General features: G+C 47.1%; 1 protein-coding gene across 2 annotated transcripts in view; it reads left to right on the forward strand.

Annotated features, from left to right (window-relative positions):
• The first annotated feature begins 13,093 nt into the window (after positions 1–13,093).
• The window catches only part of LOC129701572 (calcium/calmodulin-dependent protein kinase type II subunit alpha), a 90,815-nt gene continuing 89,415 nt past the window's right edge, over positions 13,094–14,493 (forward strand). The window contains exons 1-2 of one of the 2 annotated variants that reach the window (XM_055642835.1): positions 13,094–13,300; positions 13,742–13,836. In XM_055642835.1, coding sequence (XP_055498810.1) covers positions 13,239–13,300; positions 13,742–13,836 — 157 coding nt within the window. In that variant the 5' untranslated portion in view covers positions 13,094–13,238. The remainder of the gene's footprint in view (positions 13,301–13,741; positions 13,837–14,493) is intronic. The other variant, XM_055642836.1, reaches the window with a different exon arrangement.

Genomic DNA, 14,493 nt, shown 5'->3' on the forward strand with positions numbered 1-14,493 from the left:
GGGCTGAATGGCCTACTTCTGCTCCTATGTCTGGTGAACCTATGAACGTATGATGCTCTTGACCTGTTCCCTCTTTGTCCTCCCCAGATGTGAGAACGTGAGGCTGATGATATTGGTGGCCGAGGAGGAGGTGGGATCACAACAAGCTGCTGGATCTGAGATGGTCTCCAGACCAACGTCCACTGAGCTGTCGGTCATGAGACCACTGAGGAATTGGATTCTGTGCCTCTCTTTAGACTTTATACTTTAGAGATACAAGGTGGAAACAGGCTCTTCGGCCCACCGAGTCCGCGCTGACCAGCGATCACCCCATACACAAACACTATCCTACACACTAGGGACAATTTACAATTTTTACCGAAGCCAGTGAACCTACAAACCTACACGTCTTTGAACTGTGGGAGGAAACCGGGGCACCCGGAGAAAACCCACGTGGTCACGGGGAGAACATACAAACCCCGTACATACAACACCCGTGGTCAGGATCGAACCTGGATCTCTGGCGCTGTGAGGCAGTGGCTCTACCCGCTGCGCCACTGTGCCATCTTCTCTTTGTTATCGGCAGTCTTGATTTATACTGGTGCATCACGGTGAAAGTTGGCGAGCTCATACACTGGTGTTTTCTACTCTTTGCTGATTCTTATCTTTATCCAAACTAATTCTGCATCTTGAGATGAGATCTTGAGATGCTGCCATAATCCCTCCCTCATTAGCAAAAACATCTTGCCTTCTTTTCCATCTTTTCTAAATTCTTTTAAGTAGAGTGGAATACTTATTTCTCATCTTTGGTCATCAAACAAAATAACTGTTAAACTACTTCTATTTATAGTTCTATTTATGCCATTAATACACCCAGCAAGTTACAAATGCATTAAGATAGAGTGCCTTCAATTTTATCTTTTATCATTCTTCCTTGTCTGACTAATGAGAAGTATTCCTTTATATTTGGATACTTTGTTAGTTCTTGGTGCAGTCTATCTTGGTATCCTGGACAATTATCTTGTCACTTTCTACATTATCCTTCTCTTCTGAATCCTCTTCTCAACTATTTGCTGTAATTTAAAGCCTTAGCTACAGTCCCTTGTCATTTGATTCACAAGAACACTGGTTCTGTATAATTCAAGTCTAAAAAGCTAATCCATTCTAGCCACTCCCTCTTTCTCCAGAACCTTTCATTCAAAATCCACTTACCCACTAGGGTACTGCCCAGTTCACCTCTACCCAATTGGGAACATTGGACCTTGCTTAGTTTGGTTTAGTTTAGAGATACAGCACGGAAACAAGCCCATCAGCCCACCGAGTCCGTGCCGATCAGCGATCACCCCATACACTTGGGGCAATTTTACAATTTTCACCAAAGCCAATTAACAAACAAATCGGCGCATCTTTGGAATGTGGGAGGAAACCGGAGCACCCGGGGAAAAACCACATGGTCGCAAGGAGCACATACAAACTCTGTACAGACAGCACCCATAGTCAGGATTGAACCCAAGTCTCTGGCATTGTAAGGCAGCAACTCTACCGCTGCTCATCTTGTCTATGGAACTGATGCGTTACAATGCTGAGAACTATAGTCTGCACTCTGTATCTTCCCCTTGGCTCTACCTATTGTAAGAGTTTAAACTGATTGTATTTATGTGTGGTATTATCTGATCTATTTTGATAGCATGCAAAACACCTCCTTTAAACTTTGGCCCTCTCACCTTAAAGCTTTGCCCTCTGCTATTTATATTTTAATATGCTGCTTATAATTTTATACATTACAATCAGGTCGCCCCACAACCTCCAGCGTTCCAGAGAAAACAATCCAAATTGGTCCAACCCTGTAACTAATACCCTCTAATCCAGGCATCATTCTGGTAAACCTCCTCTGCACCCTCTCCAAAGCCTCCACATCCTTCCTGTGATGGGACGACCAGAACTGCAGGCAATCCTCCAGATGCGGCCCAAACAAAGTCCTATAAAGCTGCATCATGACTTCCTGACTCTTGTACTCAATATCCCGATCTATGAAGGCAAGCATACCATACGCATTCTTTACCACTCCATTGACTTGTTTAGTTTTGTAGAGATACAGCGCGGAAACAGGCCCTTCGGCCCAACGGGTCCGCTCCGACCAGTGATCACCTCGTATACTAGTACAGTAGAGATAATTTACAATTTTACAGAAGCCAATTAACCTACAAACCCGCACGTCTCTAGAGTTTGGAAGGAAACTGGAGCGCCCAGAAAGAACATGTAAACTTCACACTCACAGACAGGACCTAAGGTTAGGATCGAACCGGGATCTCTGGCGCTGTGAGGCAGTAGCAGTATTACTGCGCCACCGTGCCCCCCCAACTATGTTCTATGTTTCATGTATAACTTTAATTCAAGTTTAGAACTCGTCTGTATTCTTCAGCAGTTAAATACAATCAAATCTTCTGAAACTGCTAATTTCAGCATACAAGTCCCGACAGCCCTTCAAGTGGAGATTAAATCAGCAGCTGGCTGACTTTTGTGGCAATGTAAGGTAGAAGAAATTTGCGTATAGTGCTGTGATAATCCTTCAGATCTCCGTTCAATAGCCATCAAAACAAAAATCGGTTAGGGTTACTAATTTGACACGCCATAATGTCGAGTCAACAACACATATCTTAAATGCAGGAAGGAACTGCAGATGCTGGTTTACATCGAAGATAAACACAAAATGCTGGATTTACGCAGCAGGTCAGCAGGTCGAGCAGCTTCTCCGGAAAAAGGAATAGGTGACCTTCTTCAGACTGAGAGTCAGGGGGAGCAAAAAGACAGATTAAAGCCAGCAACAATGATCAAGGAAAGGTGGAGCCCACAATGGTCCAGTGTTGGCTGTGGTAAAGGGGATAACGAGTGACTACAAACAGTGAACCTCAGCAGGATGAAGTGAAACCAATAGGGTGACTAGAGTGTGGGGGAGGGAGTGAGAGGATGGAGAGATAGGAAATGCAAGTGTTACTAGAAGTTAGATAAATCAATATTCATACCTATGTACCTTTTGTACCTCTGTACCTTTTGTTCTTTGTATCTTTTCATATCCCTAGCTTCCCTCTTCCCTGACTCTCGATCCCTATCTTAATGTGGAGCAAGAGTGAAGAAAACAGTGCAGCCTGGAGGAGGCTACATGATGAGACACGACTCGAGGGTTTCCTTCGGGTGCTCTGGTTTCCTTCCACGTCCCAAAGATATGCGGGTTTGTAGGTTATTTAGTGCTCTCTAAATCCTCCTCCTGCACTCCAATAAATAGCGTCCCAGCCTGTCCAACCTCTCCCTATAGCTCAAGCCCTCTAGACCTGGCAATATCTCCACACTCTTTCCAGCTTGACAACATCTTTCCATATAACCATATAACCATATAACAATTACAGCACGGAAACAGGCCATCTCGGCCCTACAAGTCCAGCCCGAACAAATTTTTTTCCCCTTAGTCCCACCTGCCTGCACTCGTACCATAACCCTCCATTCCCTTCTCATCCATATGCCTATCCAATTTATTTTTAAATGGTACCAATGAACCTGCCTCCACCACTTCCACTGGGAGCTCATTCCACACCACCACCACTCTCTGCGTAAAGAAGTTCCCCCTCATATTACCCCTAAACTTCTTTCCCTTAATTCTGAAGTCATGTCCTCTTGTTTGAATCTTCCCTATTCTCAAAGGGAAAAGCTTGTCCACATCAACTCTGTCTATCCCTCTCATCATTTTAAAGACCTCTATCAGGTCCCCCCTTAACCTTCTGCGCTCCAGAGAATAAAGACCTAACTTATTCAACCTATCTCTGTAACTTAGTTGTTGAAACCCAGGCAACATTCTAGTAAATCTCCTCTGTACTCTCTCTATTTTGTTGACATCCTTCCTATAATTGGGCGACCAAAATTGTACACCATACTCCAGATTTGGTCTCACCAATGTCTTGTACAATTTTAACATTACATCCCAGCTTCTATACTCAATGCTCTGATTTATAAAGTAACATGGTGCCCAAAACTGAACATAATACAACAAGTTTTTGGCAAAACTTTCCTGTAACATGGTGCCCAAAACTGAACACAATACTCTAAATGTGGCCTCACCAACATCTTGTACAATTGTAACATGACCCGCCAACTGGACTCAATAATCTGACTGATGAAGGCCAATGTGCCGAAACCCTTCTTGACCACCCTATATCTACAGTACCTGTGGCGCCACTTTCATAGAAACATAGAACATAGGTGCAGGAGTAGAGGCCATTCGGCCCTTCGAGCCTGCACCGCCATTCAATATGATCATGGCTGATCATCCAACTCAGTATCCTGTACCTGCCTTCTCTCCATATCCCCTGATAACTTTAGCCACAAGGGCCAAATCTAATTCCCTCTTAAATATAGCCAATGAACTGACCTCAACTACCTTCTGTGGCAGAGAGTTCCAGAGATTCACCACCCTCTGTGTGAAAAATGTTTTTCTCATTTTGGTCCTAAAAGACTTCCCCCTTATCCTTAAACTGTGACCCCCTTGTTCTGGACTTCCCCAACATCGGGAACAATCTTCCTGCATCTAGCCTGTCCAACCCCTTAAGAATTTTGTACGTTTCCATAAGATCCCCCCTCAATTTTCTAAAATCTAGCGAGCACAAGCCGAGTCTATCCAGTCTTTCTTCATATGAAAGTCCTGCCATCCCAGGAATCAGTCTGGTGAACCTTCTCAGTACTCCCTCTATGGCAAGAATGTCATAGTTCATGGGACTCTGTACCTGCATTCCTAGATCCTGCTGCTCTACAACACTCTCCAGAGCCCAACCATTCAGTGTGAAGGTCCTGACCATGTTAAACTTTGTGTCTACTCAATTTTGTCCAACCTCCCCTTACAGTTAATACCCTCTAACCCGGCAACATTTTGGTAAATCTCCTCCACACTCTGGGAGGAAACATACAACAATCCTGTGGTTTCATGTTCCTGATTTGTTTAAATATTTGAATTTGCGTTCAAATGGAGAGGTGAAACCTATTTTTGCAGGTCTGTCTGGAACACAGTGTTACCGAGCATCCACTACACCAGACCACCATGGCCACCCATGGTTCCAGCCCTGGGACTGCATCCTTCGGCTGCCAAGGCAACGGAATTGTACACTTGGAGTCACAGAGTCATATAGCACGGAAACAGAACCTTCAGCTCATCTTTCCCACACTGAATAAGATGTCCAGTCTACACAACACCCATTTGCCTGCATTTGGCATGTATTCTTTTCAACTTTTCTTATCCATGTACCTGCCTCAACTCCCTCCTTTGGCGCACCACCCACTGTGTGAAAAAGTTGTCCCTCAGGTTCCCATTAAATCTTTCACCTTTCACCTTAAACCTATGTTCTCTGGTTCTTGATTCCTATACCCTTCGTAAAAGACTCTGTGCATTCACCCTATCTATTCCCCACATGATTTTATACACCTCTATAAGATCACCTCTTAGTCTCTTGCACTCCAAGAAATAAAGTCTGTGTTGGTTAGCATGGGCAAGTTGGGCCAAAAGGCCTGTTTCCACATTGTATGACTATGATTCTATAACTCGAAGGTCCTAGCCTGACCAATCTCTTCCCATCACTCAGGCCCTCGAGTCCTGGCAACATTCTCGTAAATCTTCTTGGCACCCTTTCCAGTTTAGCAACCTCCTACCTGTAGCAGGGTGACCGAAACTGGGCACGTTACCCCAAGTATGGCCCCACCACTTACAATGATGCAAGAGGCCATTTGGCCCATTGGCTTCATCCAGGCTCATGACAAAGCAATCCCTTTCTTCACATTCTGTGTGTCGGTATTGATATCGACTTATTATTGTCACGTGTATCGAGTTACAGTGCAGTGTAATGCTTTGTTTGTGTGCTATCAAAGCCGTCAAATCATGCCGGACATGAGTACAAACAACCCACACACAAGTACAACAGGTAGGGCAAAGAGAAAAATACCAGAGTGCAGTCTATCATGTTACAGTGTCATATTGTTACAGTTACAGAGGAAAATGTCCAAATTCCAATTAAAGATGGACCTTGGTGCAACTTTAACTCAGAGGGTTTTCCGTATCTGGAACGAACTGCCAGAGGAAGCAGTAGAGGCACATATAATTATGACTTTTAAAATATATTTGAGCAGATATATGAATAGGAAGGGTTTAGAGGGATGAGGGCCAAATGTTGATAAATGGGACTAGCCCAGTATGCCAACATGGTCGGCGTGGATGAGTTGGGCCGAAACGCACAGGTACCTCACAGTGCGTGAGACCCGGGTTTTATCCTGCCTACAGGTGCTGTTTGTACGGAGTTTGCATGTTCTCCACGTGACCGCATGTGACTCCATCCTGATCTCCGGTGCTGTCTGTCTGCGTGTGTAGAGTTTGCACGTTTTCCCTGTGACCGCGTGGGTTTCCTCCGGGTGCTCCGGTTTCCTCCCACATTCCGAATACGTGCAGGTTTGCATGTTAATTGGCCCTCTGTAAATTCCCCCTGGTGTGTAGGGAGTGGATGAGAAGGTGGGATAACATAGAACTAGTGTGAACGGGTGATCGATGGTCGGCACGGACTCAGTGGGCCGAAGGGCCTGTTTCCACACTGTATCTGCAAACTAAACTAAAAAATACATAAGTTGCCAAGCCACGGAGAAACAAGAGATGCTACAGTCTGCAAAATGCCAGGACGTATTGCGTAAGAAATCTTCGAACCACTTGCGAGCAACATTTACTTTCCATCTTCTCCTCTTGGGAAGTGCTTCTTTCCACAGGGAGTTATCGCCACATGCTGTCGGGATGAGATAATACACAGTGCAGAAACAAGGAACTGCAAAAGCTGGTTAATACACCAAAGGACACAAAGTGCTGGAGTAACTTAGCAGGTGAGGCGACATTTCTGGAGACCATGGATAGGCGACGTTTCGGTACAGGACCCTTCTTCAGCTTAATTTTAGGGGAGGGGGGTTAATCTCTGGCCTTTGTCCAACCATCTGTCTATCCCCCCATAACCCCCCCCCCCCCCCCCCCCCCCCCCCCCCCCTTGCCTGTATCCAGTATTAGAGACCTTACTGCCTTACAGCATTAGAGACCCGGGTTCGATCCTGACTACAGATGCTGTCTGTACGGAGTTTGTACCTTCTTCCCGTGACTGCATGGGTTTTTTCTGGGTGCTCCGGTTTCCTACAATACTCCAAGCCCATGCGTATTTGTAGGTTAATTGGCTTTGGTAAAATTATAAGCTGTCTGTTGTGTGTAAGATAGTTCTAGAGTACCGGGTGATCGATGGTCGGCATCGACTCAGTGGGTCGAAGGGCCTGTTTCCATGCTGAATCTCTAGACTCTAGACACTAAAGTCCAAAGAACAGTAAAACACAAGAACAGACCCTTCAGCCCTCAACGTCTATCTATGCCAAACATGATGCCAAGACCCACTCTCATCTACCTGCATGTGATCCTTTGCCCTCCACTCCCTGCATATCCATGTGTCTATCTAAAAGCTTTGAAAACATACATCACTATCGTCTCTGCCTCCACCACCACCCCTGGCAGCGGGTTCCAGGCACACACCTGTAAGAAGGGTCTCTTCCTTTGCTGTACTGTTCTATAGTCTATGTTCTGAAAGATGTAGAGCTTTCGAGAAATGTAATTGCACACAGGGCTGACAATCTTTGCTGTTCTCTTCATCAGAAAACTGTCATTGTATATTCAAGGTTAACCAATCTATTTTTGGACAGCAAGACGACTATGTGGAAGGAGGTCCAAGCGGTGGTGATGGAGAGAGGCATGTTTGGAATGTTTTAAAAGTGCTAGCAGAGGGATAGAAAAGTCACAGAAGAATTTGGGATCCGTGCAGGAAATCTGACTTGCTCCCTACAAGTGGCAACAGCAGTAGATAGTTTAGTTTTGTTTATATTTTATTATTCTCACCGGTACCGAGGTACAGTGAAATGTTTTTTACTGGTGTGCTAACCAGTCAGTGGAAAGACTGCGCATGGTTACAATCGAGTTGTCCACATTGTACTGATATAAGATAAAGGGAATAACGTTTGGTGCAAGCCCAGTAAACTCCGATTAAAGATAATTCAAAGGTCTCCACCGAGGTAGATGGGAGGTCAGGACCGCTCTCTAGTTGGTGATAGGACGGTTCAGTTGCCTGATAACAGCTGGGAAGAAACTGTCCCTGAATCTGGAGGTGTGCGTTTTAGAGTGATAAAGAACACTTTATAATTCAGGGCATTGAGTGTAAGAAAAATAAAACCAAAATGTATCCATTTAGATTTTGGGCCGGGACCCTTCAAGTGATATTTCAGATTTATAAAACTTTAATTTGGCTGCATTAGGTGTATGCAATGTAGTTCTGGTCCATCGCAGGAAGGATGTGCAGAATTTGGTGAGGGTGCAGAAGAGGTTTACCAGAATGCTGCCTAAAGGGTATTAGCTATAAGCAGTATTTGGACAAACTTGGTGGTGGTGGAGACATGGTGCAGGCAAGTGGGACTAGTGTAGATGGGGCATCTTGGTCAGTGTGGACATCGGGTTATTTGTGAGCTGTATAATTCTTTGCGTCTATCACCTATTCTCAGATTTGGAGACCTGATGAAGTAACACAATCTTGTTTTCTTTCTCCATTGCAACCTCCTGGTTTGATAGGACGGTTAGTTCACATGTCTGCTCTGAGAAACCCCTCACATAAAGGATATTTGTGGGGCAGGTTTTTTACCTAGAGGGTGGTGGGTGGCAGGAACACACTGCCGGGGGTGGGGGTGGAGACAAATTCAACAGTGGTGTTTAAGAGGCTTTTGGACAGGAACATGGATATGCAGGGGATGGACGGATATGGATTATGTGCAGGGAGATAAGTTGGTCATAGCATCATGTCCGGCACAGACATTGTGGGCCGAAGGGCCTGTTCCTGTGATATGCTCTGTTCTATGTTCTAATATTGCCAACCAACCATGTTATCTTTCAGTTTGATGAGATAATCTGGCCTGTCAGGGAGATGAAACAGACGGCACAGTGAGAAATGTGTGGCTGTGTCTGACGTGGTGCTTATGTGCAGTAACATGATTCCAAAGCTGTACCCTCACTTGTCATAAAGTCATACAGCATGGAGAAAGCTCATCCATGCCGACCAACATGCACCATCTAAGCTTTAGTTTAGAGATACGGCACGGAAACAGGCCCTTCAACCCATCCAGTCCGCGTCGACCAGCGATCACTCCGTACACTAGAACTATCCTGCACAGTAGAGACAATTTACAATTTACACAAGCCAATTAACCTACAAACCCGCATGTCTTTGGAGTGTGCGAGGAAACCAGAGCACCCGGAGAAAACCTGCACGGTCACAGGGAGAACGTGCAAACTCTGTACAGACAGCACCCAAGGTCAGGATCAAACCTGGGTCTCTGGCGCTGTGAGGCAGCAACTCTACCGCAGCGCCACTGTACATTCCTAATCACACTCCTCGCGTTTGACCCATATCCCTCTAAACCTTTCCTATCCATGTACCTGCCCAAATTGATTTTAAATGTTGTCACAGTGTTTGTGTTGTCTATGTGTCGGTGATGCCGCTGCAAGCAAGATTTACATTGTACCAGTACCTCACCGTGCTTGACTGCCCATTCAGCATCCCAACCACTGTACACATCAGCTAGAGGGCGTGACAGCACCCCCTCCCTCGGATGTCTCTCCGATGCCTATCACTGCAGCCAGGCTACGAGAGGCCAATTCCCAGCATCAGTGCCAACAGCTGGGACCAATGAGTTGATGTTGAATAGCCACCTGAACCTGATCAACATGCTCCATATAAACACAGGCAAGGGTGCAGGGGGCGCTGGTGCCTCTTCTGGCCCACGGACAATGAGGGACTGCACCCACATACAGAGACTGGCAGTAACCCCTCTCGCGAGCCCTCACTAAGATGGACAGCACCCCCATGTGGTCCTGGACTTTCTTGTCGCTGTATATAAAACATATCACGTGGATTCACTCACAGTGCAGTGTGGTAACTGCCGAACCTGGTGACATCTCCCATGCCACAAGGTATACGGGGCAAACATGGGCAAATGGGACCAGTGTAGATGGACAATGAATGTGATGGACTGAATGTCCAGTTTCTGTGCTGTATTACTCCATGACTCTAACCACCAAGCTCCTTTATAGAAACATAGAAACATAAAAAATAGGTGCAGGAGTAGGCCATTCGGCCCTTCGAGCCTGCACCGCCATTCAATATGATCATGGCTGATCATCCAACTCAGTATCCCGTACCTGCCTTCTCTCCATACCCCCTGATCCCCCTAGCCACAAGGGCCACATCTAACTCCCTCTTAAATATAGCCAATGAACTGGCCTCAACTATCCTCTATGGCAGAGAGTTCCAGAGATTCACCACTCTCTGTGTGAAAAATGTTTTTCTTATCTCGGTCCTAAAGGATTTCCCCTCTATCCTTAAGCTGTGACCCCTTATCCTGGACTTCCCAACATCGGGAACAATCTTCCTGCATCTAGCCTGTCCAACCCCTTAAGAATTTTGTAATTTTCTATAAGATCCCCCCTCAATCTTATAAATTCTAGCGAGACTTTGACTTTTAATTTAGTTTCGGTTTAAGATTATTATTGTCACGTGTACCAAGGTAGTTTAGTTTATTGCCAGACGTACTGAGATACAGTGAAAAGCTTGTGTAGTATCCAGTCAGTGGAAAGACTATACATGATTACAATTGACCCACTCACAGTGTACAGATACAGGATAAGGGGAATAATGTTTAGTGCAAGGTAAAGTCTAATTAAAGATAGTCTGAGGGTCTCCAATGAGGTAGATGGGAGGTCAGGACCACCCTCCATTTGTTGACTGGATGGTTCAGTTGCCCGGTGATGCTGCTGCAAGCTAGTTTACCATTGTACCTCCACCTCACCGTAGATGCCAATAAACCTGACTTGTCTTGGCTGGTGAGATGATCAGAGAGATAATAAAATAGAAAAGCAAAACCAAATTTCACCTTGTACAAATGGAGTTGCTAAGCAGCAGCCAGCCATTGCAAATGATCGTTGCTGCATTGAAAAGGCAGGAACGATTTTCAGCTAGATTGGAAACACAAATTGCTCACTTTGTTGCGATAATGCTGTGGATTTCTATCAGATCTGAATCGGACCGCCAGCTTGTTTCTGAACTCTGTCTGAGCCAAAGGGCTCATGGAACATGGAACGTGGAACATGGAACATAGAACACACACAACTTGGAACAGTACCGCACGATGTACTGTGGCACTGTGGCTCAGCGGTAGAGTTGTTGCCTCGCAGCCCCAGAGACCCGGTGTTTAATCCTGACTACGGGCGCTGTCTGTACGGAGTTTGCACGTTCTCCCTGTGACTGCGTGGGTTTCCTCCGGGTGCTCCGACTTCCTCCTATACTCCAATGACGTACAGGTTGTAGGTTAATTGGCTTCGATAAATGTATATATTGTCCCTAGTGTGTAGGGCAATGCTAGTGTACGTGATGATCGCTAGTCAGTGCGGACTCGGTGTGCCGAAGGGCCTATTTTCACGCTGTATCTCTATAGTCCTAATTTGGAACAGAGCAGGAGACGGGGTGATGAAGAAGGCTTTCGGCAGAGTGGCCTTCATCAGTCAAGGCATTAAGTACAGAAGTTGGGATATTACGTCACAGTTGTACGAGACATTTGTGAAGCCGCACTTGGAGTAATGTGTTCAAGCGATCACCTCGAACACTAACACAAACCTACGCACAAGGAAAAATTTACAATTTCAACAAAGCCAATTAACCTGCAAACCTGTACGTCTTTGGAGTGTGGGAGGAAATCGGAGCACCCAGAGAAACCCACGCAGTCACAGCAAGAACGTACAAATCAGTAACTCAAGCAGTAACTCTACTCCTGTGCCACCTTGCTGCCTCTACCTTTAGAAACTTATGTCTGGGGGAGAGGACATTCAGTATGTTCTACCATTTCATAAGATCACGGCCGATCTAATTAAATTAGAGGTGAACCTGTGGAATTAATTGCCGCAGACGGCGGGGGGGGAGGGGGAGGTCGTCATTTGATATTTTCAAAGCGGAGATTGACAGATTCTTGATTAGTAAGGGGGTCAGGGGTTATGGGGAGATGGCAGGAGAATGGGATTGAGAGGGAAAGATAGATCAGCTACAATTGAATGGCGGAGTAGACTAGGTGGGCAGAATGCCCCAATTCTGCTCCAATGACATGTAATTATGAATTACAGCCTCAGTCAAAATGTAGATACTGGGAACTGCCGATGCTGGTTTACACTAAAGGGCACAGTGCTGGAGGAACTCAGCCAGTCAGGCATAATCTCTGGAAAACAGGGTTCCGAAACATCACCTATCCATCTTCTCCAGAGATGCTGCCTTTTACACAAAGGGTGGGGGTGCATGGAACGAGCTGTCAGAGGTGGTTGAGGCAGGACTATCGCAACATTTACAAATCAGTTAGACTGGTACGTGGACAGGACAGGGTTAGAGGGATATGGGCCAAATGCAGGCAGGTGAGGGCGAGTGTAGATGGGGCATGTTGGTCGGCGTGGGCAAGTTGGACTGAAGGGCCTATTTCCGTGCTGTATGCCAGCTGAATTCCTCCAGCACTTTGTGCCCTTTTAATTATTAATTAATTTCTGTGCACCCAATAATTGTAGCCTCGGGAATCGCCCCCTCCCCTCCCCCCCAGGGTTGGGAAACATAGAAAATAGGTGCGGGATTAGGCCATTCGGCCCTTCGAGCCAGCACCGCCATTCAATATGATCATGGCTGATCATCCAAAATCAGTACCCCGTTCCTGCTTTCTCCCCATATCCCTTGATTCCCTTGGCCCTAAGAGAATTCTTCTATTGGGAACCTGCTTCCAAAGTCTCAACACCACCCCACTCTCTCCCTCTATGTGTGTGTGTGTGGGGGGAGTGGGGGGGGATAACAACATGATATTTAATTCAAACTCTTCAATTCGATAGCTTTCCAAGGGAGTATGCGGGAAAGCATGCATTCCTCTGCAAATGTATGGACGTTGTTGTCTTGGAAACAGATGGGCAGGGGAGGGAGGGAGGGAGGGGGAGCGACGGAGGAAAATGCATCGAGCAACTAGTGAGCAGCGAGTTTTACCGTGTGAGCGAGCTGTCAATCAGTAGCCGGCTAAGGAGAGGCCGGCAGTGAGAACACACACACACAGAGACAGGCACACAGAGAGAGGCAGAGAGAGGGAGAACCGCAAGCATGGCTACAATAACATGTACCCGTTTCAGCGAAGAATTCCAGATGTACGAGGAATTGGGAAAGTAAGGAGCGTGGGTTTCTTACCGCCCTTGGCACTGGCGGGAAAGTCTTGCCCTTTAACTTTCACGCTGACCGTAAGCGTGTGTGTGTCCATGTCGGTGTGTCGGTGTGTGGCCCCGTGTGTGTATGTGTGTCCGTGTCTGTGGGTGTCTGTGTGTCCGTGTCTGTGGGTGTCTGTGTGTCCGCGTGAGTGTCCATGTGTATGTGTCTCCATGTCCGTGTGTGTGTGTGTGTCCGTGTGTGTCCGTGTGTGGCCGTGTGTGGGTGTGTGTCCGTGTGTGTGTGTGTGTCCGTGTGTGTGTGTGTGTCCGTGTGTGGGTGTGTGTGTCCGTGTGGGTGTGTGTGTGTGTGTGTGTGCCCGTGTATGTGTGTCCATGTCCGGGTCCGTGTGTGTGTGTGTGTGCCCGTGTGTGCACTGACTGTTCCCTGTTTGCTGATTTCAGAGGCGCCTTCTCCATCGTCAAACGCTGTGTGAAGACTCTGACAGGGCAGGAGTATGCGGCGAAGATCATCAACACAAAGAAACTGTCGGCCAGGGGTAAGTCCCCTTTGGTACGGCTGGCCCGAGGTCAAGAGGGGGAGAGACGTAGGGAGGGAGAGAGATTGTGTTCTCCGTGTGTGAGTGTGTGGGTTCATTGCCAGAGGAAGGGTGGGGGAAGCGAAGCGTTCCTTCTGTCTGTATTTGGGTCACTGTGTGTCGGATTTGTAAATACCCCCTCCCCTCTCCCCCCTCCCTCCCCTCTCCTCCCCCCTTCTTCCCGTCTCCCCTCTCTCCCCCCCCCCTTCTTCTCCCAGTCTTCCCTCTTCCCCCCCCTTCTCCCCCCTCCCTTCTCCCCCCCCTCCCCTCTTATCCCCATCCCCTTCCCCCCCCCCCTCCCACCCCGCAGCGAGCTAGTCTGGGCTAAGTGGGCCGAATGGCTTTATTCTCCGCTTTCACAGAGGCAGGGAGGGGATTGGAGGGTGGGGTGAGGAGGAGAGAGGTAGGGGAGGGGAGTGAAGAGTGAGGGGAGAGGTGAGGAAGGGTGAGGAGGGGGCAGGGGTTTGAGGAGAGGTAAGTGAAGGGGAGGAATAGGGTGAATGGCCAGGGGGAGTGGAGGGAGGGGGAAGGAGAGAGCAGGATGCGAGAGAGCACAAGGGTGAGGGTGAAGGTGGAGGGGGTGAAGGGGTGGCTAGTTTAATTAAAGCAAGTCTCTTC

Source organism: Leucoraja erinacea, chromosome 11, assembly GCF_028641065.1.
Source record: "Leucoraja erinacea ecotype New England chromosome 11, Leri_hhj_1, whole genome shotgun sequence".
Taxonomy (NCBI): domain Eukaryota; kingdom Metazoa; phylum Chordata; class Chondrichthyes; order Rajiformes; family Rajidae; genus Leucoraja; species Leucoraja erinaceus.